The 19,986-nt window shown below is 39.4% G+C and overlaps 1 protein-coding gene and 1 non-coding gene across 5 annotated transcripts; both read right to left on the bottom strand.

The window, feature by feature from the left end:
* Positions 1-3,728: 3,728 nt before the first annotated feature.
* LOC111341070 (zinc finger RNA-binding protein) lies at positions 3,729-17,838 on the bottom strand. Of its 4 annotated transcripts, none has more exons than XM_022948020.2 (16): positions 16,891-17,836; positions 11,622-11,792; positions 10,606-10,903; positions 10,170-10,223; positions 9,936-10,075; positions 9,737-9,858; positions 9,453-9,660; positions 8,562-8,862; positions 8,224-8,316; positions 8,026-8,084; positions 7,785-7,926; positions 6,589-6,668; positions 5,523-5,618; positions 4,737-4,848; positions 4,548-4,645; positions 3,729-4,295 (listed from the first exon to the last, which is right to left on the bottom strand). In XM_022948020.2, the coding sequence occupies exons 1-16, from the start codon at positions 17,800-17,802 to the stop codon at positions 4,050-4,052; spliced, it is 3,132 nt and encodes a 1,043-aa protein (XP_022803755.1). In that variant the 5' UTR covers positions 17,803-17,836; the 3' UTR covers positions 3,729-4,049. The 4 variants fall into 4 exon arrangements, 3 of the variants coding, with proteins under 3 accessions (XP_022803755.1, XP_022803756.1, XP_022803757.1); XM_022948021.2 differs by having other exon boundaries at positions 10,170-10,220; XR_016000127.1 differs by lacking the exon at positions 6,589-6,668 and having other exon boundaries at positions 10,170-10,220; positions 16,891-17,838.
* Positions 4,378-4,444, bottom strand: LOC148732279 (small nucleolar RNA SNORD57). The gene has a single exon (XR_016000888.1). It is a non-coding gene; the product is annotated as a small nucleolar RNA SNORD57 (small nucleolar RNA).
* Positions 17,839-19,986: the final 2,148 nt, after the last annotated feature.

The following is a 19,986-nucleotide window of genomic DNA, read 5'->3' as shown; positions in this document are numbered from 1 at the left end:
TCGACCTATGTGGGTCTCATCAGTGCAGTGCAGACACTGGGCCAAGCTCTGGAATAAACCATTGCCTGGGCGCTACACTTGTGGGACCAAGTGCAGGCATGTTGCCATGCGAGAGTGCTCAAATCACAACTAAGGTGATGAGCTTTGCCCGAAGGCTAAGTGCATGGCAACCCCAGTGTAGAGTGCTCAATCGCAAGGTAGCCAAAAGGCAAAGCCAAGCGAGAGCTATCTACACTTCTTTAGGAAGGACACGTCCTCGATTCATTTTTACAGTATTGAAAATCATAGGAAAGAAGGTGCTGAATTCTGTCACCCAATTATATTTCATTTTCAAGCTGAACTCCTCCTATGCAGCCAGCAAAAGCAAACTGTTTCTACCACCACATGCCTCCCAATCTAGGAGTTTGAAGTTTTCTCTTTTTAAAATATGTATTAATTTGCACTGTATGGTATGGTGAATTTTTTAGCTGTTATTTGCATACATTTTGGACTCTTGACCAATAAATGTAAAGGAGAAAAGGCATAGAATGATAGCTTAAATGATCTGTCAAGATATGTGATATCTCTGAGCTGATTAAAGATGCTGTTGATGTACAGAAAGTTGAAAATAGTGGCACTGTAATGTTGCCTCCGCACAACACTATTAAGGCTTGTTTTCTGCTTTAAAAATTAGCCTTCATCTGCAATCGCGATGCAAATTTGCCGTTTTCCAGCTACCATAGAACATTTTAACTCTTGTCATATAACACTGAAGTGAGGACAATTGGTAGCTTGGCGTAACGCGTAATGTCTCAGTAACTTCACCCCAATTCTCCGACACCCTCAGTGGCGGATCCAGGGGGAGGGTTCGGACCCTCCCCCCCCCCCCCCCTCATCAAACCTGACGCTTACGACTTCGAGACGGGATTGTATATTATTTTTATCTGGCCGATTTTTTTAATTGTGATGAAATTTTGTGGGCCGAGGCCAGGAACGTGTTCGATAATTGAGTCAGTTTGCTAGACATAACGTCTCGTAGTCACGTTCGACGTACTAAAAACTACTATAAAACGAATACAAGAATTGTAAAAACGTGTAAAATGGTATATAAAAAGTCACTTGTAACAATGTAGCGGAATTCCAAATCGATTTCGATCAATTACGATCCTCATCAGTAGTACTCCGCCATGTTTAAAATACTCATAAATAATTGTTCATATAAGTGACTCTGAAATGTCCACACTTCTTCCAGGCTTCATGTAAGCGGTCATGATGTATCAATCACAGCTCGTGGGATTTGAAAAAAAAAAAAAAAAAAGTTCCATTCGTTCTTGGAGTTCATAAGCGAGTCTTCGTTCACATTATTTATCCTCACTCCTTCAGTTATTTGTCTCAGCATCGCGTCATTGTGATAAACCCCCGTCACATCCATTCGGAACTGCTTTACCTCTATTGTGTTTCTCTTTACAGTGTTTCCACAATGCAGATCGTTCTTCCTTATTGTTAAGTGATTTCGTATGCTCTTTCCCTCTGGTATACGCGCTCCTGGCTGTTTCCCCTACGTATACGCTGTTACACTGGATACACTTAATCTCATACGTCACACTTTCTCTATCACACGGTCCTTTTCCACCTGTGCTACACACTGGGCAGTCTTCTCGTCCACACTGTCGCGGTTTAAATGGGTCGGACTTTTGGAGTAGTCGTTTAATGGCGATTCCGGCTTTCTCCACCACTTTAATATTGAAACCTTGCTGCTTTATTTCTGTCTGGTATTCCTTCCGTAACCGTGAGTTGGGCGTAGCTGGTACAAAAATTACTGATTCATTCCCGCCGCGTTTGTACCAGTTGGATTTCCTTTCGCTCTTTTCCTTTTCTCGTTCCACCTTCCTCCACTCCTTGGGTCGATGTAACGGTCTTTCTCCTTTTCGCTCAGCTCTTTGTCTCGCTCTAAAAGCTTTGAGGGCCGAATCTACAACCTCATATCTGAATTTCTTGCTGTACCCCGAGTATTGCATTCTCAGGACCATCTCGTTAACATTCTCTACTACTCGTTCCCATGGTAACAATCTGCTACAGTTAAGTAAGACCCGAAGGACTTCTTGGGTCAGGACTGTTCTCTTTGTACTCCAGCTTACGGCAGACCTAGCATGTATGACTGTCTTAGAAGCCATGCTCTTGGAATAAAACTCATACATGATCACTGAGGCTGAGGCTTTCTCGACGAGAAAGCCTCAGCCTCAGTGATCATGTATGAGTTTTATTCCAAGAGCATGGCTTCTAAGACAGTCATACATGCTAGGTCTGCCGTAAGCTGGAGTACAAAGAGAACAGTCCTGACCCAAGAAGTCCTTCGGGTCTTACTTAACTGTAGCAGATTGTTACCATGGGAACGAGTAGTAGAGAATGTTAACGAGATGGTCCTGAGAATGCAATACTCGGGGTACAGCAAGAAATTCAGATATGAGGTTGTAGATTCGGCCCTCAAAGCTTTTAGAGCGAGACAAAGAGCTGAGCGAAAAGGAGAAAGACCGTTACATCGACCCAAGGAGTGGAGGAAGGTGGAACGAGAAAAGGAAAAGAGCGAAAGGAAATCCAACTGGTACAAACGCGGCGGGAATGAATCAGTAATTTTTGTACCAGCTACGCCCAACTCACGGTTACGGAAGGAATACCAGACAGAAATAAAGCAGCAAGGTTTCAATATTAAAGTGGTGGAGAAAGCCGGAATCGCCATTAAACGACTACTCCAAAAGTCCGACCCATTTAAACCGCGACAGTGTGGACGAGAAGACTGCCCAGTGTGTAGCACAGGTGGAAAAGGACCGTGTGATAGAGAAAGTGTGACGTATGAGATTAAGTGTATCCAGTGTAACAGCGTATACGTAGGGGAAACAGCCAGGAGCGCGTATACCAGAGGGAAAGAGCATACGAAATCACTTAACAATAAGGAAGAACGATCTGCATTGTGGAAACACTGTAAAGAGAAACACAATAGAGGTAAAGCAGTTCCGAATGGATGTGACGGGGGTTTATCACAATGACGCGATGCTGAGACAAATAACTGAAGGAGTGAGGATAAATAATGTGAACGAAGACTCGCTTATGAACTCCAAGAACGAATGGAACTTTTTTTTTTTTTTTTTTCAAATCCCACGAGCTGTGATTGATACATCATGACCGCTTACATGAAGCCTGGAAGAAGTGTGGACATTTCAGAGTCACTTATATGAACAATTATTTATGAGTATTTTAAACATGGCGGAGTACTACTGATGAGGATCGTAATTGATCGAAATCGATTTGGAATTCCGCTACATTGTTACAAGTGACTTTTTATATACCATTTTACACGTTTTTACAATTCTTGTATTCGTTTTATAGTAGTTTTTAGTACGTCGAACGTGACTACGAGACGTTATGTCTAGCAAACTGACTCGATTTTTTTAATGAATCCAAATAAACGGTAAGCGGCCAAGGAATTATAACGTGCAACCGCGACTGGTGGGAGGGGGTGTGGGGGAGAAGTAATTTGCCTCAAAAGAGTCCAACAGTCCTTTCTGAACCAAAGTTTGGAACCCCTCCCCCCCAATCAAAAAATCCTGGATCCGCCTCTGACCCTCGTTTTTTAATTGACTTTTTGTTTCATAAGCCGACATTCATGGCGGTTGTAATAATCGAATTTTGCTGTTGATGAAGGATAGAGAATTCAATGACGTATTTGAAAATATGTGAACAAGGAAAACAACTCTAGCCGAACAACTTCTCTTTATTTCCTGTAATATTTGAAATCATTTTGTTTCATGAAATTAACATTCTTGCTCGGCATGTCTTGACAGCCCACAAAAACGGGGAGCTAAGTTTTTCACAACTATGTAATTCGAACAAGTTTACGCTGACAAGCGCCAATTCTACAACATTGTCTGAATTTAAGCGATAGTTAAGCGAACTCCTTTAAGTTAAAACAACGTACAATGACTTTCAGCTCTTGTAAATAGCCAACCACAAAAGATAACTCTCCGTTAATGCTTGTTAAAGTTTTTTTGTGATCGTTTCAAAATTTCTGCTAATTACGTCTTGATATCAGTCTTGGCCTCAGTACCACCCGCAGAGGATACTTCCATACCAGATTCTCCTCCACTCTCCCCCTCCCCCTCTTTCTTTTCTTTCTTGGCTCCTTCCTCCCCCTGACCGCTGTCTTCACGCCTTCTCTTGAAGCTTCTTCCTCGACTGCGTCGGAACTTTGATTGGGGCGGGAGTCGATCAATTGCGAGAACTTTGTGAAGTTGTCGGAAAGCTGTCAGTCGGAGGGCGTGCTGATAAGGAAATATATCTTAATTAAAATGTTAACAAAATTAACACGATACCCCGTGACCATAAAAGCAAAAGTAAATAGGCCCATCAGGCTCATTAAATCAGTTTTTCCCTCCAGCAAGTGTCAGGTAAAATCTGTTCATCATTTAGGCCTTGTAACCGACAGTTACGATTAAAAAAACAAAAACAATTCTCACCACTGAAGAAAGATGAAAGTAGTACCTCTGACAAAACATTCAAGAGGTGTGCCTTACCTGTGCTGAAGCAGTTAGATCTTCTCTTTCTTGCATTGAAACAGTACCAAGAGCATCAATAGTTTCCTTTTCACAAGGATCACTCAATCCTGGTCCACCTGTGGCACAATTGACACAGAGTTATCTGCTTTGCTACTGACCAGAAAATACCAGGGCCAGCTTTAAACAATTATAAATTAACAACTGCACCTTCAAGAAGAAGTCCACTCGAAATACATTCTAGCACGCGGCGAAAAGCTTCACCAGGTCCCAGCGCCTGTTGGCTACTGCTAAGCGCCTTCTCTACCAACAGCTCCATCGCCTATCATAATCCATTAAATAAAAGTCAGCAATGTGCGAATTAACTTAGATTACACAGATCTTATCTTAGATTTAGACAGGCTGGCCGAGTTCGGCCTTAAAGCTGGTTTAAATCGGGGCCTGTGTAACTAATAACAAGACCAGACCAAAACAACGGTAGTTACGTTCGTGGGTTCGTTAAGTCCCCTGCTAAGCCGTGCGGAAAAGATGCAGGAGACGAGGCCTACGGTTTATCGTCCTCATCCAAGAAGACTAGAACGACTAACAGGCAACAGGGTCGTACACTGACAAAATACCAAATTCTCTTAACTAATAAAAAAGAACCAAAAAGGAATAGATATGAAATGGATCTTAAGAGTTCACCAGCGAAGTATTGACAATAACAGAAACACGAAAAGGTCGTTCAGTGAAGTATATATTGTTACATTCTTAACAATTGTACAGATCAGTGCCAGGTTGTTTGAAACTGAACTATTGCAAAGAAAAACAAAACATCAGCCATTGCTGAAAATACTATTTAAAAAGCTGTTAGAAATGCAAATTTCCAAAGAGTATTGTTTGCCAGCAGTTTGATTCTTTTTTACTGTTAGAGAGGCTGGGACACCCTGCTTCAAACATGTTGCCCCTGGACTGAGAACAATAGAAGTGGTCCCTTCAAATATATGGTGTGCATACCCAGTTATTGAGCGGAGAAAAAGCTGGTATTCTTTGACACAAATCACGCATGACGCGTATAATAATGACACAAGACTGCAATCCGTTTGCTTTGGCCTGGAAAAATACAAAACAAAGTATGAATCAGAAAAGGAAATCAACGAGCAACTATGAACAAGCGTTACCCAAATTAACCATATTTGTACAGCTGTACATGCTGTAAAACTGAGTATTGGTACATCATATTAATATAAATCCATCAAACATTTTCCGCAAAACTAAATCTAGTCAAAATATTAATAGATACTTCCAAAACCATTGCCTTGTACTTGTAATTACACATATAGAATATTCTCAAATACACACATGAATAGTCCACACCTTTGGAGATTATTTACCAACCTAAAACATACATGTACACTGCAAACCAGCACTTCACTCACCAATGAAATGCTCATTTACAAACAAGTTATCATTAAGTTAAAAACGCACAAATATACCATGAAAACCAGATGAGACGCATGGTCTCTTGCAAGATCTGGTTTCCCAAAGAGGAAGTGTCACATGTTTGCTCACAATACACATACCTGTTGATGACTTCAAATTAGACCTTCTCATCCAAAGACATTTCAAATACACCCAGTAAATAACATGCATAAAACACTACAGCTGGAGGTAAATTTGAAAACTACACCGTGCAATTTTGTATTAATATTCTCCAGAATAGACCCTAGGGATAAGTGGGGGACTTGACTAGTGTTCTTTAACATTCATGTCAATTAGCCCAACCAGCCTGGGCAGTATGTTTACCGAACAATAAAACCTTAACTCAAAGATGGGGCTTGTTGGGCTGATTCGCACAAACACAAAGGATTACTAATCCAGCCTGCCATTCATGCCTACCATCTATACTCAGGTTCCCTCTGGGATGTTCACGTATACAATGTACCCTACTTATAAACTGAGGCAATCTCTTGCGAGTCAAGCGTTTGTCAGATGTACCTCCAACAACAGAACAATAATTACTGTACATTACATGACAAGAGAGAATGTGACAGTTCCTCTTAAAACAGCAAATGAGCCGAACCTGAAACCATTTAGCATGTCGTAGCGATGCCAATGCAGCTAAGCATTTTGGCCTGTCCAGCACTTGAGGATCATCTTCAGCTATGGGTAAGAATTGGGTGGATAAGGAGGTGGAAAGATATCCCAGCATATTCAAGGACAACACAACACTGAACAGTTGCCACCCATACTTCACAGTCATACAAAAACAAACAAGTAAAACTTGTGCTTCATAAGGAAAAATACTGGAGAATTCTAGACGAAATGTGACCTTAAACAACATTTTTTTGGGTTTTTTTTTCACTGATGTGGAACAAATTAAAATATCTCATAATCAACTTTTCTTTTTCTTTAAATCAAAAAAACAAAAAATGTGATTGAATCCTGCAACATGTATTACATTAAAAATATGAAAATGACCACTCTGAACACAACACAATCACACACAAAGAACCAAGAATCTTTCCATCTCCTTCCTCCACACTGTAGCATGGATAGAAGACATCTAGGTGTACAAGAGTTACAAGAGAATTCTGCAGATTTGCAACAACATGAGAATGATTATCAAGCACAAGGCTGAGAGGCTTTGTGCACAGGCATTGCTTCACAGTTAACACCATCACTATTTTGTATCCATGGGCATTATGGGATGCTTTTGGACTTTAGAGGAACACTTAATCAGTGATTGACTTTTCCACAAAACATTTCTAGTGCCAAAAAAAAAAAATAATAAAACTGTACTCCTTGGTTTTGAATTTTACCAAACATTAGTGATAAAGACTTAACAATGTTTTTGCCCTTGAATGGAAAGGTTGTGTTCATATATGATAACCACTTTGAAATAAAAAAATTATGTCAACTGATGGCTGAACTTACAGATAACATCCAAAGATTCCCAGTCAATGGTTGGTTGCAAATAATAAAATGCACTTGATTTGCATTTGTAGGCAATTTGATTTATGTTCCTCAAAAGCAACATCAGTGAGCAAGAGACAAATGATAACTATAAACCACTGGGCCCTTTGTAAGATCTGTAATAAGCAACCATTGCTCACGAGTAAAAATTCCAAAACATTTTTCCTCCTTTGTAAAAAATTTTTTTACTAAACGTGTAAATCAAACTAATAATTTCCAAGTCATTTTAAGTTAATATTACTGCATCTAAAAGTGACTTAATAAGGGCCCTGTGGTTGAGTTAAAGGACATTGTAACAGGTACCATGTTCTGCATCCTCCCCTTCACGCATGACAGGGGATGTTAGAGTGATGGTAACCACCACCTTTGGGTCAGTTGCAGTGGAAATTTTCATGGCAGCTTCCTCTGGCACTACCTTGAGCTCGTACTTCTCTTCTGTCACTTTCTGCCGCAAGAATAAGATTGCAACAGATTATTTTCACCCTTGAAACAAAAGCTGTTTGAACAGTATTCTGAAAGTATGCTGATGAAAACTTATGCTTACTGCAAGATGTGCTGGCAGGAGGTCTGCTACTCGGTTCAGAAGTGTCTTCGTAGGCTTATCTACACACACAAAATAAATCTCGAATTAGCACACTGGTCAAGGTATATGATAAAAGATTTCACAGTGACTATTCAATATCAAGAGACATGAAAAACATTGATTTGCATGTAGGTAAAGGGTTAAAAGGAATTTTCTTACCGTGACAAAGCACAACCAAATCAACATCAAGGCGTTCATGAAGCAATAAACCTTTTGCAAGCACACCCACTCTCATAACACCTTTAAGAGCTCCTACAAAGATCAAAGAATAATTCTATGAATACACAGTATTGGAAAACAATGGATTACCAGGCTGGAAAAACTATCAACTTTTTCAGACCTTATTTAATTGTTCATGTAGCTAAGCTTACCTATCATTAACAAAAGCTTTTCCATTTTGTTACAATGCCATGCTGTAAAGAAAAAATTAAGTCCCCAAAAACTCCTCATAATTTTTCTGTTATTCAACACCACAAAACCAATAGAGGTCAACTTACGGGGTGGGGAAGAGGGTTTGTTGGAATCTTTCTTCTCGTCATCTTCTTTTTTCTCATCACTGCTCTCATCAGACTCTTTCACCTCCATCTTGACTTCCTCTTTAGTTTCTTCTCCTTCTTTCTTAGGCTGTGTTGAAAGATCTTGTTCAGCAATCAGATCCGAGACAAGTTTTAATGCCTTCTCTGAGGAAGACACAATCTTCTGAACTGCCTGTAGTTCTTGCTCATTGGGATAAATTGCAGAATGTTTTGCCATCACTAAACGGTCATCAGGAGTATCATACCTAGGACGTGGCATTGGCTGTTGATGGTGACAAAACAAGTTAATGGAGTTTACAGCTACACTGTGCATGTGGTGAAGGTGATAGTAAACATGGCACAAAATCTAATGTTATACAAGTTAGAAAGTGCTGCTCAAGAAACTTCCAATGAAAATCCCCAATACAAAGGACTCTGAATGTGAATGCCCCCATTCCCTAAGGAAATTCAATTTCTGCTTCCAACCTGAAAAATCTTTCAATCACCCTCCTTGGGGCAAGAATATATAATTGTGATCTGTAGACAGAAATTAACGAGCAGTATCAATGCACCCTTTCACTTCCCTGATCCACAAATAAATTCTCCCCACACTTACAGTACATATATCATATTTATAATACATTTACATGTATTTTAACTCCAGCTTTGAGAATTTTCTGTCAAATCAAATGCCATCCCTTCATTTATTCATATTTCTCTATCTTCTTGATACATTTCTTCTTGTAAATGCCAAGACATGGTAAACAAGAAATCTCTTTTTGGTTGCTTTTGGAAGAGAAATGCTATTACTCTCATTCATGGCCATAGAACAAGTCAGAGCTTCCTGCCTGCAAAGTGTAAAAACATGCTTACCGGCCCCATGTCACCAACTCCTTCCATGAGTGGTCGTGGTCCCAATGGCCCTGATGGGCCTCTTGGCAGACCCATTCGATTTGGAGCCCATTCAAAGAATTCTGCTTCAAAGCGGCGACGACTTTCTTCTTCCCAGAATCTTTCCTCTTCCACTCTTCTGTAATACTCTTCTTCCTCCCAACGGCGTAATTCTTCTTCATGTCTTCCCCTGTGTGCGATAAATGAATAATACCTTGAAAAACAAACCAACACTACTAATGGAAAATCAGGAAAACTGTTCATACTTTTTCCATTGCCAGTATTGTTCTTGTTCCCACTGTCGACGAAACTTGTCTTCTTGCACTTTGCTGAGACGGCCACGGCCGCCAGGTTTTACATCAACCACCAAATCAGGTTGAACTTTTTTCTGAAACAAAGAAAAATGAGAGTGTGAAGTTCAAAATACTGTATTCTATAGAACAAGAGTAAATTGGTTTCACTAACCTTATAAGATAGCCTGTGTCTGCGTCCTGCAAGATGTGCTTCCTTAGCATTTGGATCATTAAACTTGCACTCGCACAGTTTGCAGTGGAAGCTGATAACTTTCCCCTCATCATTTTTCACCTCTTCTAGATATTCTCCTCCTAAAATTGGATTAATCATGTACAAATTTGTTAGCATGGTCTAATATAAAAGAATGGTTTAAGTAATGGTACTATCTAGTAACAGCCAACTTACCCACAATCTTGCTCTTATCCACCCCTGTGAAACTTGCCAAGTCAAATTTCTCTGCTAGATAACACAAGTTATCGTTACCAAAACGGGACACAACAAAGTCAAAAAATAGTTACAATGCACACATACATGTATTAAAGTTACATGTTGTGAAGATTACACCTAAGTAAGGTTTCCATTGTTTGAAGGTGACAACCAATTTTTTTTTAGAACTACAAAGATTCAGATAGGAAACATTATACACAATTTCTGCATCTCTCTCTCTACATGACAGTCATTTGAAAAGAAAGACAACTAATCAGAAGTCTAAAATTCTTGGGAATCTATGTCAATTTGGATTTTGGGATTCCAAGAAACAAGTCTTGTTTGCCACCATCAGTTACTTGTACTGAACTTGAATGTTCTATCAGTTGCCCAGGAAGAAAACAATAAAACCAACCCTCTTCCATTTCAGCATCTTGTCCCACTCCTGTACCAGCAGTAGAGGTACCAGCAGAAGCACCAGCGTTTGTGGACCCAGCCTCACTCTTGACAAGTCCTGTAGAAGTTAATTTTGTACCACCAACAAAAGTGATTTTAGGAGCAGCCATCTTCTTTGGAGGCTGTTTTCGCATTGCTCCTTTGTTCCCATTGCCAGTTTTCTTGTCACCATTTTCTTTGGCCTCCTTGGGTTCTGGAGGTTTCAATGGTGCAGGCTCTGGAATTGGTTTTCCAAGCTTCTGGTGGAGTTTCACAACCTGCAACAGCACAAAATCAGAGTCTAAATACATTGTTCAGATAGTTACCCTCTCTCTAACTTTCAACCATAACTTGCACAGTGCAGTCAAACCTTGATTATCCAGACTTGTGGGGACTGGGCTTAATGGTTCCGACAATCAAGAGATTGCATAATGGAAAACATGAAAATAGATGTTCTTAGACAATGGGACCACAGAAGCCAGTCAAGATAATCGAAAAATCCAGATAATCGAGTTCTCAATAATCGAGGTTTGGCTATATCCATAAACATGTTTCCGTTCCCCCTTTTAAACCTTAAGACTATCATCTAATAGCTCTTTACAGTAACATTCATTCATTAAGATCATGAGTACAAGAAATGATTGCCAATCTACCGTAACAGACTTTGATTGTTATAAGAATTCTCCTTGTCAGTACCAAAGGAAATATAAAGAGAACAGTATGGAGAATATGCATACTGATGTTATAGTAAGGTATACAGGGTTAACTGGAATAAAAAATAAGAGAAATGTTGCACACATTAAATCCATGGATCATATTTAACAACACATGCCTACCAGTCAAATCAGAAATCACATTCACACCCCCAAAAATTAAACTAGCTAACTAAATGTGTGATTAAACTTATTCAAATACTGCTAGGTATGTGGCAGAAATCTGAACCAGAAAAAATTGATTAACACAGCTTGCTGTATATAATAAATTTGAAAATTATACCTTCTGATGTTTTGAACCTTTTAAATGAGCAGCAAATGCATCAGTCCCTGTACAGGTGACATCACAAAGTTCACAGCGATAAGCGTTGGATGGAAGAGATTCCTTTTCTTTCTGCTTTGCAGCTTGTTCCTTCTTCTTATGTTTTTGACCTTCTAAATGTTCTCTGTAAGTCTGGGAAGAAGTAATAATTTCAATCAGTTTTAATCAGACAGAATATATCATTACGGCTAGCAAGTACCATGTATTTTCAGTTTTAAAGACATGTGTAAAGCAAGTTTTGTGAGACTTCCTGGTGACAATAATAAGTCTGAAAACAAAAATTTTCCTAATTGGGAATTGAACTTAACACAAATGGTGAATTTATCCTGGAAGGAAAAGTGTTCTTGAGTTATGAAAATGAAAACCATGGCATGAAAATAATGTGGCCTTGAAAAATGGGAAGTTGTGATATGCTATCATGTGAGTATCAAATGCAAAGGGAGAAACTTTTCAGGAGGCTCTGCACCAACCTAGTACACGTGATTTGAATAAGTGCATAATTACAGCCAAAGATGGTAGTCTCTCTTACGGCCCTATGAGAATAATTATCAAAGAAAATGCCAAAGCAAATGAACTTACACAATAAGCTCTATAATAGGCCTTTTGCAGCTACAGATCACATGCATAGAAATGTCATACTGGAGAGCAAGCCCTCCAGTGATCTCAGACAACATAGAGGTCACAGAGGATTGCATTCAAACATAGAATATAGCGGATAACAGGTCAAAAGGTATCCCAATTCGAGAAATCCAGTAAGAGATAATCAACAGCTTCCCCGGAGTATGTCAGCCGCAAAATCACACCAAAACTGGAGCAAATTTTGTCGTTTTCATTTATCACGTTGGCGGCGCAGGATCAACAACATGGCATCTGTCCAAGGTATGCGAGAAGAAAAAAAACTTGTAAAATCAACTGAGAGGCTTTATATTTTCATTGAGAACAAGATATCAGCTTGCTATTGAGTAAATTTTATTTTTTGTGCGAAAAACGAATACATAACGCAGTTGTAATCCGACATTTGTGCTCAAACTTCGGCATCTTTCTTCTTCTTTCACATCAGCTGAAAACTCCTTACAAGACATAAGTTTCCTGCCCGATTTAACTTTTGCATTTGTGGAGAGGTATGCAAAGGATAATTCTGGGTGCCAAAGCACTGCCAAAGATTATAAGTTCTTTGCGGAGCCTGGATATTTACACGACATAAGAGGTAGAACATGTCTATGTCGGTGATTTCGCTTATTTGGCTAAAGTTTGCTTGATCTTATAATTTTGCTGTTCATATTTTAGTTTCTCATTAGTTGGATGCTGCTGTACTAAGTGCCCAATGCTACCGCTCAGTGAAGAAGAGTGAGCCGCCACTCAATCTAGAAGCTAGGATCAATCTTGTTGATTAATTGTTCAACGTCTGGGAGACGTTCGTGTGTTGCTGGTGTAGAAGAATACTGTCACCACAAGGTTGTACTTCTTTACTACATGGCTCTTTGCAAACAGCTTGGTCTCCGGTCAATTCCTGATGCTTTGATATGCACCAGTATGCCACAACGATGGATTATATACCAAGAGAGAAAAATCAAGCCAAAAGAGATTCAAGACATCTTAGTTAAGAAACCGAAAGAAGGTGATAACAAAATTTATCAAGAGCACTCTTTACTCTCCATCAGATGTTTATTGTAACATAACAAAAGAAAATTTTGATAACTTTGAAACCAAACCACTGATAGCAAGTATCCTAGTATCCTACAATAGTAAATATGGGAAAGTAATCAGAGGTTCTATTCTTTCCTATCAACAAAAACTCTCTGATGATCATGTTATTAATGATTTTAGTTCTACTAACTTTCCCATACTACCTTTCGACTCTGCTGAAACCAGATTTGACAACAGTGTCTGAACTGCCCTAACACAAAAACAGCAAGCTTCCTAAGATGCTCCAAGTCTGACCAAAGAGGCATCCCTTGACATCCAAGAGAAAACAATAACACCAACTGAGCTTTAACGATCTTTAGCACAAGCTGCATAGGAAGAGAATTACTGCCAGTAAGTTTGGTCTTGTCGCAAGATGAAAACGAGACTTCGAAAACCTTATTAAGCAGCTTAATGTCTCGACATGTTGTAACTGCACCAGTGAGACGAGGCATAGAATCAGAGCCAAAGGCTGCGATGGCCTATGCCAACAAAGCCAATGGTGGCTCTGTAAATTTGTTTCCATCTGGATTAATAATCTACCCCAAATGCCCCTGGCTTGGGTGCAGCCCAGATGGCAAGGTATACGATCTTGAAGCAGTTCAGAATGGCTACAATGTCAGTCATCTGACCAAGGATGCTATCACAAATGAGTATACTTTGAAGAAAACTGACATTTATTATCATCAAGTCCAGTGCCAATTAGCCCTGACTGGTCTTGAATGGTGCAATTTTTTTTTCCTATATGAGTGATGACCTTTTTGTTTGTGTGAGGATTCCATATGACAGAATTTTCTTTCAAGAAGCCAAAAGCAAGGCGAACAGTTTTTATTTTCAACGCTATTTCAATCAATCTGATGAGCTGTAGTAGCCTGATCCTACATATATTACCCATTTTACCAAGACATGAATCTGTGTAAAGCACTTAGTAAGGGAGAATATTAAAGTATGTATTTATTTAGGGTTATTTTCTGAGTCTTTGCTGTGTTGATGGGACCCAAAAAAAATTAGCAAAAGAACATTCATTTCTGTTTATTTTTTAGCTTTGAAAACTCACTTGAATTCACTGAAACTTATAACAGAGTAATAACTGTAAAGTAAAGCTATGAATTATTTTTACAGGATCCAAATAGACAAAATAAAATTCTTCTTAACTTGAATAAAGGCTGATAGTTTCGAAAGAAACTGTTTGGGGCTGCGTCGGTGGGAGTAACGAAATAATTTGGATATATCAACAAAGTTGAAGTGGTAAATTGGCCACCGTAATGATTACAAAAGCTGACGTTTCGAGCGTTAGCCCTTCGCTCCTTCGAAGGGCTAACGCTCGAAACGTCAGCTTTTGTAATCGTTACGGTGGCCAATTTACCACTTCAACTTTGTTGATATATTCAAATTATCTTCTTAACTTAGTCTAGTTACTGCTGACTCATATTTGGATTAGCAATCAAAGAGCCTTGAAAATTTGTGAGAAGACATGCCACTGTGTATATCTGATTGATTGAACCCAATGCATTTAGTGGCACATCAGAATAAGAAAATGACACTCTTTGATTCTCTTAATTGCTCTTTCCACATGAATACGAAGACTTGCTATTGTTTTAGTTTGCTGTACATCTTTTGATGAAAACTGAGCTTTGCTCTGTACTCCTTTTTCTAATAGCAAATCTCCAAAATCAAAACCTTTGTCTGCCATGAGTGAATCTCAACCCTTAAGCTAATCCAATATACCACTACACCTTGTGATTTCCTTGTCAGATATAGCACCAGTATACAAACTAGAAACAAAGGAAATAGCACCATAAGGAGTTTTCCCAACTAAACTTTTAAGGGTAGTATTGCTTTTGCAAGATGAATATAATTGAGATTACAGTAAGAGTGAGCCTTGAATTCGGGACCTTCGTCTCTGCGAATTTTGATAACAAATTTCTTCGCTTTCTTTTCCACTTGGAATGCGATAAAGACAAGATCTTTATGATATCGCGAGTCGCCATTGCACCGGGGAACACAGCAGTGGTAACTAGATTTCCTTTTCCCTTATGATGCAGATAATACATGTAGCTGTGTTTATTCTGGAGCCTTACTGGATCATTTACGAATTCATCTAGTAGAGAAAGACCTCGAAGTTTGAGTACAAATGTCGTATTACGGCAGTGTTATGTATTTCTTTTTCAATCAAATAATAAAATTTATTCAATAATAAGTTAATATCTTGTTTTTGATGAAAGTAAGAAGCCTCTAAGTTGATTTCACAAATCTTTATTTCTATTCACATACCTTGATTAGACGCCATGTCGTTCCTGTTGCTCCGCTGACTTGAGAGATGAAAGCGACAAAATTCGCAACAGTTTTGGTATGATTTTGTTGCTGATACACTCCAATGAAGCTGTTGGTTAAAAATTACTGGATTTCTCGAATTGGGATACCTTTTGACCTGTTGTCCGTTGTATTCTATGTTTGAATGCAACCCTCTGTGACCTCTAAGTTGTCTGAGATCACTGGAGTTCTTACTCTACAGTATGGCGTTGCGATGCGGTATCTAAGCACGTGATCTCTAACTGCAAAAGGCCTATTGGAGACTATGTGATCACAGATGTAAATTCTTAACGGAGATGTACCTCTCAGATTAAAGAAAAAACAAGGAGAGGAGGCAGATTTAGGAAATTATGTCTGGTTGTAATTTGTCAAATGAACATGTACTGCTAGCATTTGTAATGCAGAGCTGTCAAATGCAATGTAACATACATAAAAATTAGCCTTTAATTAATTAATTTTTATGTAAAGTTCATAGTTCTTCTGCACTCTTTTTCTGCTTGTGACTTGATAATAAAAACAAAATGCAGAACAGAAAGTGAACAGACTTGAGATTGAGCTCCCTGCAGTATAATTTAAGAAAGATTGCATAGAGTTCCTCATAAAATTTCAAAATCACAGACAATGCTACACCTGTATGGTCTGCTGTTCTCAGAAAAAAAAATACTGATCAAAAAACACATTTCAAAACATTCTAAGCAGATCGATTCCCCAATATCTCGACTAAAATTTATCCAAACCAACATCACGGTATCTAGCAATGAGCACTCGTGTCACCAGGCATCCCGAAAAAAAAAAAAAAAGTGTAATACTCACAAAGCTTTAGCCATAACCCCAACGAAAATTAATCCTCTGGAGGAATAATTTTGGCATTTACCACAAAAGGATAGCCCTCGTCATATGAGAAATACATTTCTCAAGTCTACCGCATTGCTACAGTTGTAGCAGAGACTTGCAAACCCAAGTGACAAAAAAATTGCATTCGAAACACTCAATACTTCACACGTGGCCACAACCGTGCTAGGGCTCGAAAAGAACCGAATTAAAACTTTGCTTATAAAAAGTACTGAGCACGGAAAAATAAATGTAAGACTAAAAAACAATCGGAAAGTTAGTTCACTGCGTATTCGCGCGTATGTTAAACAACAGACGTTTTACAGGGGCAAGTAAACTTGAATGAAAAAATTCTCATGTGTGATGTCGAAATATTGACTGAAGCTGTTACTTTAAGACTAACCTGTGGTCCAGCACAACTAATCTTACAAACATCGCAGTAATGAAGTTGGGGTTGTTTCGGCGGCGGCTTTGGCTTCATCATCTGCTGTTTCTGTTGACCGGCTCCGATCTTGTTTTTCCACCCTTGCCTTTGTGGTGTCTGGTGGTGATGCTGTTGTTGAACGAAGGCCGCAGCGGCGTTGTAGACAGCTGCCTCGTAAGCTTGTGGTTGATAATTTGCTGCATTCCCCGTTGAAGGACCACCATAACTCGAAGTGTTATACGAACTTGTTTGGCCGTAAGCGGTTGTCTGTGTACGCGCGTTTGAATACGGATAAGCCACAGTGGATGACTGCGAAGAGTAAGCTTGAGTCGGATGAGTTTTCGCAATAACCGGCGTAGCGCTTACTGATGTGGGATACACATTTGTTCCAGACGTTGGATAAGCTGCTTTCGCTGCTCCAGTGGTGTTCTGAGCGTAATAAGCATTTTGTCCGCCCTGTACGTTCGTAGACGGCTGTTGCGAATAGTAAGACGCCTTGGTTTCGTACGCCTCTCGATCGTAATACTGAGCTGAACCGTGATGAGCTTGGTACGCGCCATGAGTAGCCTGATACGAGGCATTTGCCGGTGGTGGTGGCGGTGGAGCGTCTTGTTGTCTTGCCGTGTAGCCATAAGCGCCTCCTTGTGCGGAAGATCCTTGTTGAGCGTAAGCAGTTGTGCCAGCTGAGTAAGGCGCTTGTACAACTTGCCTGGGAGCTTGATTTTGAGGGGGAACATAGTGCCCTCCAGCAGGAGCAGAAGCTTGAACTCCGTAACCAGTAGTTCCCTGGGGTGTTCCATAACTTGTTTGAATCGACGGATTCTGAGCTTGAGTAAAACCCTGTGTGTGTTGCCCTCCCGAAGAATAGCCGTAGTAATTGCTGGCGGCCATGTTGGATGACTCAAGGAGAAAGAGGCACGTGTTCAAAGACGTCAAACCGGCAGAGTGCAAAAGAATAGGCCTGGATGCCAATGCTCCTGAAAACGAGGCTAAAGAGCGCCGAGACTCTCGAGCTCGCAGATTTTTTACGCCTCAGACGGCTATGGTTAGCCAAATGTTGCAAAATTCAACAACTTGCATATTTTTATTCAACAACTAATATTTATGCTCAACAAAATATATTTTTATTCAACAGTTTACAGTTATGTTTAACATTTTATATTTATGTTCAACGACACGCATTTTCTTTTCATATTCAACCAAAATTATTTTCATTCAACAACAATATTTATTCAACTTCAATAGCTATATTTATTTTACTCAACAAAATTAATTGTTCAACTTCAGCCCAAACTTTTTTACTCAACAAAAACAATTATTCAACTTCTACCATGCATAGTTATTTAATGACATACCTTCTATTATGACTAAGTGTTCGAAAGTTCCCGGACATTCAAAATATCGTCATTCAACAAAATCCCCGTCCAGCCCCAGTTAAATACGCTGTATTGCGGACCCAGTGCCCCGACCATTAACGCTCATGAATAGAGATGGCGTCGGAAGACGAATCAGGGCGTGATGTTAGGGAAGAACTGTCACAAATTGTGAGAGAATGTGTTCGAAATGAGATCGCTCTTCAACGATTGGGAAGTAATACCTCGTTGCTGATGAGAACGCGCGACCTTATAGCAAGTTCAGCAAGATCTGCGAGCCGAGAGATGACAAATTCTATCGCCCCGGGCATCGTTCCATCTTTTCCCGCCACAGCCACCCCGGTTCCTTCTTCTTCGTCTTCTTTTCACATGGAAAAAAGAAGCCCGCAGTTGCAACAAATCATCCATGGCGCCTCAAAGGTAAACAGGAGAAACAAATGAACCATAATATTCGTATTGGAAGGAGTGGGTTTCATGTTTGAGGGTAGTTCGGGGGCAGGGGCGGGGAATTTTGTTGAATGACGATATTTTGAATGTCCGGGAACTTTCGAACACTTAGTCATAATAGAAGGTATGTCATTAAATAACTATGCATGGTAGAAGTTGAATAATTGTTTTTGTTGAGTAAAAAAGTTTGGGCTGAAGTTGAACAATTAATTTTGTTGAGTAAAATAAATATAGCTATTGAAGTTGAATAAATATTGTTGTTGAATGAAAATAATTTTGGTTGAATATGAAAAGAAAATGCGTGTCGTTGAACATAAATATAAAATGTTGAATATAACTGTAAACTGTTGAATAAAAATATATTTTATTGAGCGGTGCTGCGCGCTTACTTGTAGGCGGCGCTTATTTGATGATGGCGCTTGTCAAAAAATTGGACGCGAAAAATAAATGCTCTCTTTTCCTATCTGCACGAAAATTTTTTATAGCAGCTGGTAGGAGACTTATAATTGTCATCATTCGTCTCTTCCGCTTTACGACCTTTACCACTAACTTCGATCTCACCCACCCCTTGTTGATCTGAGTTTAAGAACTCCAGCGTGGGGGCCCTCCCCTCTTCTAAGTTTGAATCTGTGCGTTCGAAAGGATCTGCGTCTAGCAGCTCGTGAAAAAAAAAAAAAACATAAATTCTTTGATAAGCGCTGCTCCGGGACCGCGGAGCTTATTTAGGCGGTAGCTGTTATTAACGTTTCTATCCCAAATACGGAGCTTGTTCGGAAATAAATACAATATTTCAAATATTTGAGATGTACTTCCTTCACTTTCTGTCAATACAACTCACATTTTTCCTGGTTTGGGGGGGGGGGGGGCGGGAGAAAATGATGGTGCAGACAATGAGTGCCTCGTGAGAGCCGCTCGCAAGCTATCTTAACGTAAAATCAAACTACTCATTCTTGTGACTTTCAGAAGAGTTTTTTTTTTCTGGAATGCTGAAGACTATTTACTTTGTTTTTCTTTATAATTGGCTTACTTGAATCCAATACACTTTCCCTGATATGCTGTTAATTTTGACAATCTTTGCGCCTTCGTAGAGTTTCTGGAGAAATATCCAACACCGTATCATAAATGGTAGATTTTCTACCTCATTACTCATACTTCGAATATTAAAAGTTGAACGTCAAATGGCCTAAAAAATTAACCGGCCACCGTCAAGGATCTTTACATACTGGCGATATTTAACAGCTATTCCCAGAAGGCG

This window comes from Stylophora pistillata, chromosome 4 (assembly GCF_964205215.1).
Source record: "Stylophora pistillata chromosome 4, jaStyPist1.2, whole genome shotgun sequence".
NCBI lineage: Eukaryota > Metazoa > Cnidaria > Anthozoa > Scleractinia > Pocilloporidae > Stylophora > Stylophora pistillata.
Note: the sequence above shows the minus strand (reverse complement) of the source record. Positions and strands in the feature narration are given on the sequence as shown.

Excerpts from the sequence above, each read along its gene's own strand:
- LOC111341070 (XM_022948020.2), bottom strand. The coding sequence starts at position 17,802 with ATGGCCGCCAGCAATTACTACGGCTATTCTTCGGGAGGGCAACACACA. Across the intron at positions 8,085-8,223 it reads TTTGGTTGTGCTTTGTCACG|ATAAGCCTACGAAGACACTT; the intron begins GTAAGAAAATTC and ends TTGTGTGTGTAG. Across the intron at positions 7,927-8,025 it reads TCCTGCCAGCACATCTTGCA|AAAGTGACAGAAGAGAAGTA; the intron begins GTAAGCATAAGT and ends TTCTTGCGGCAG.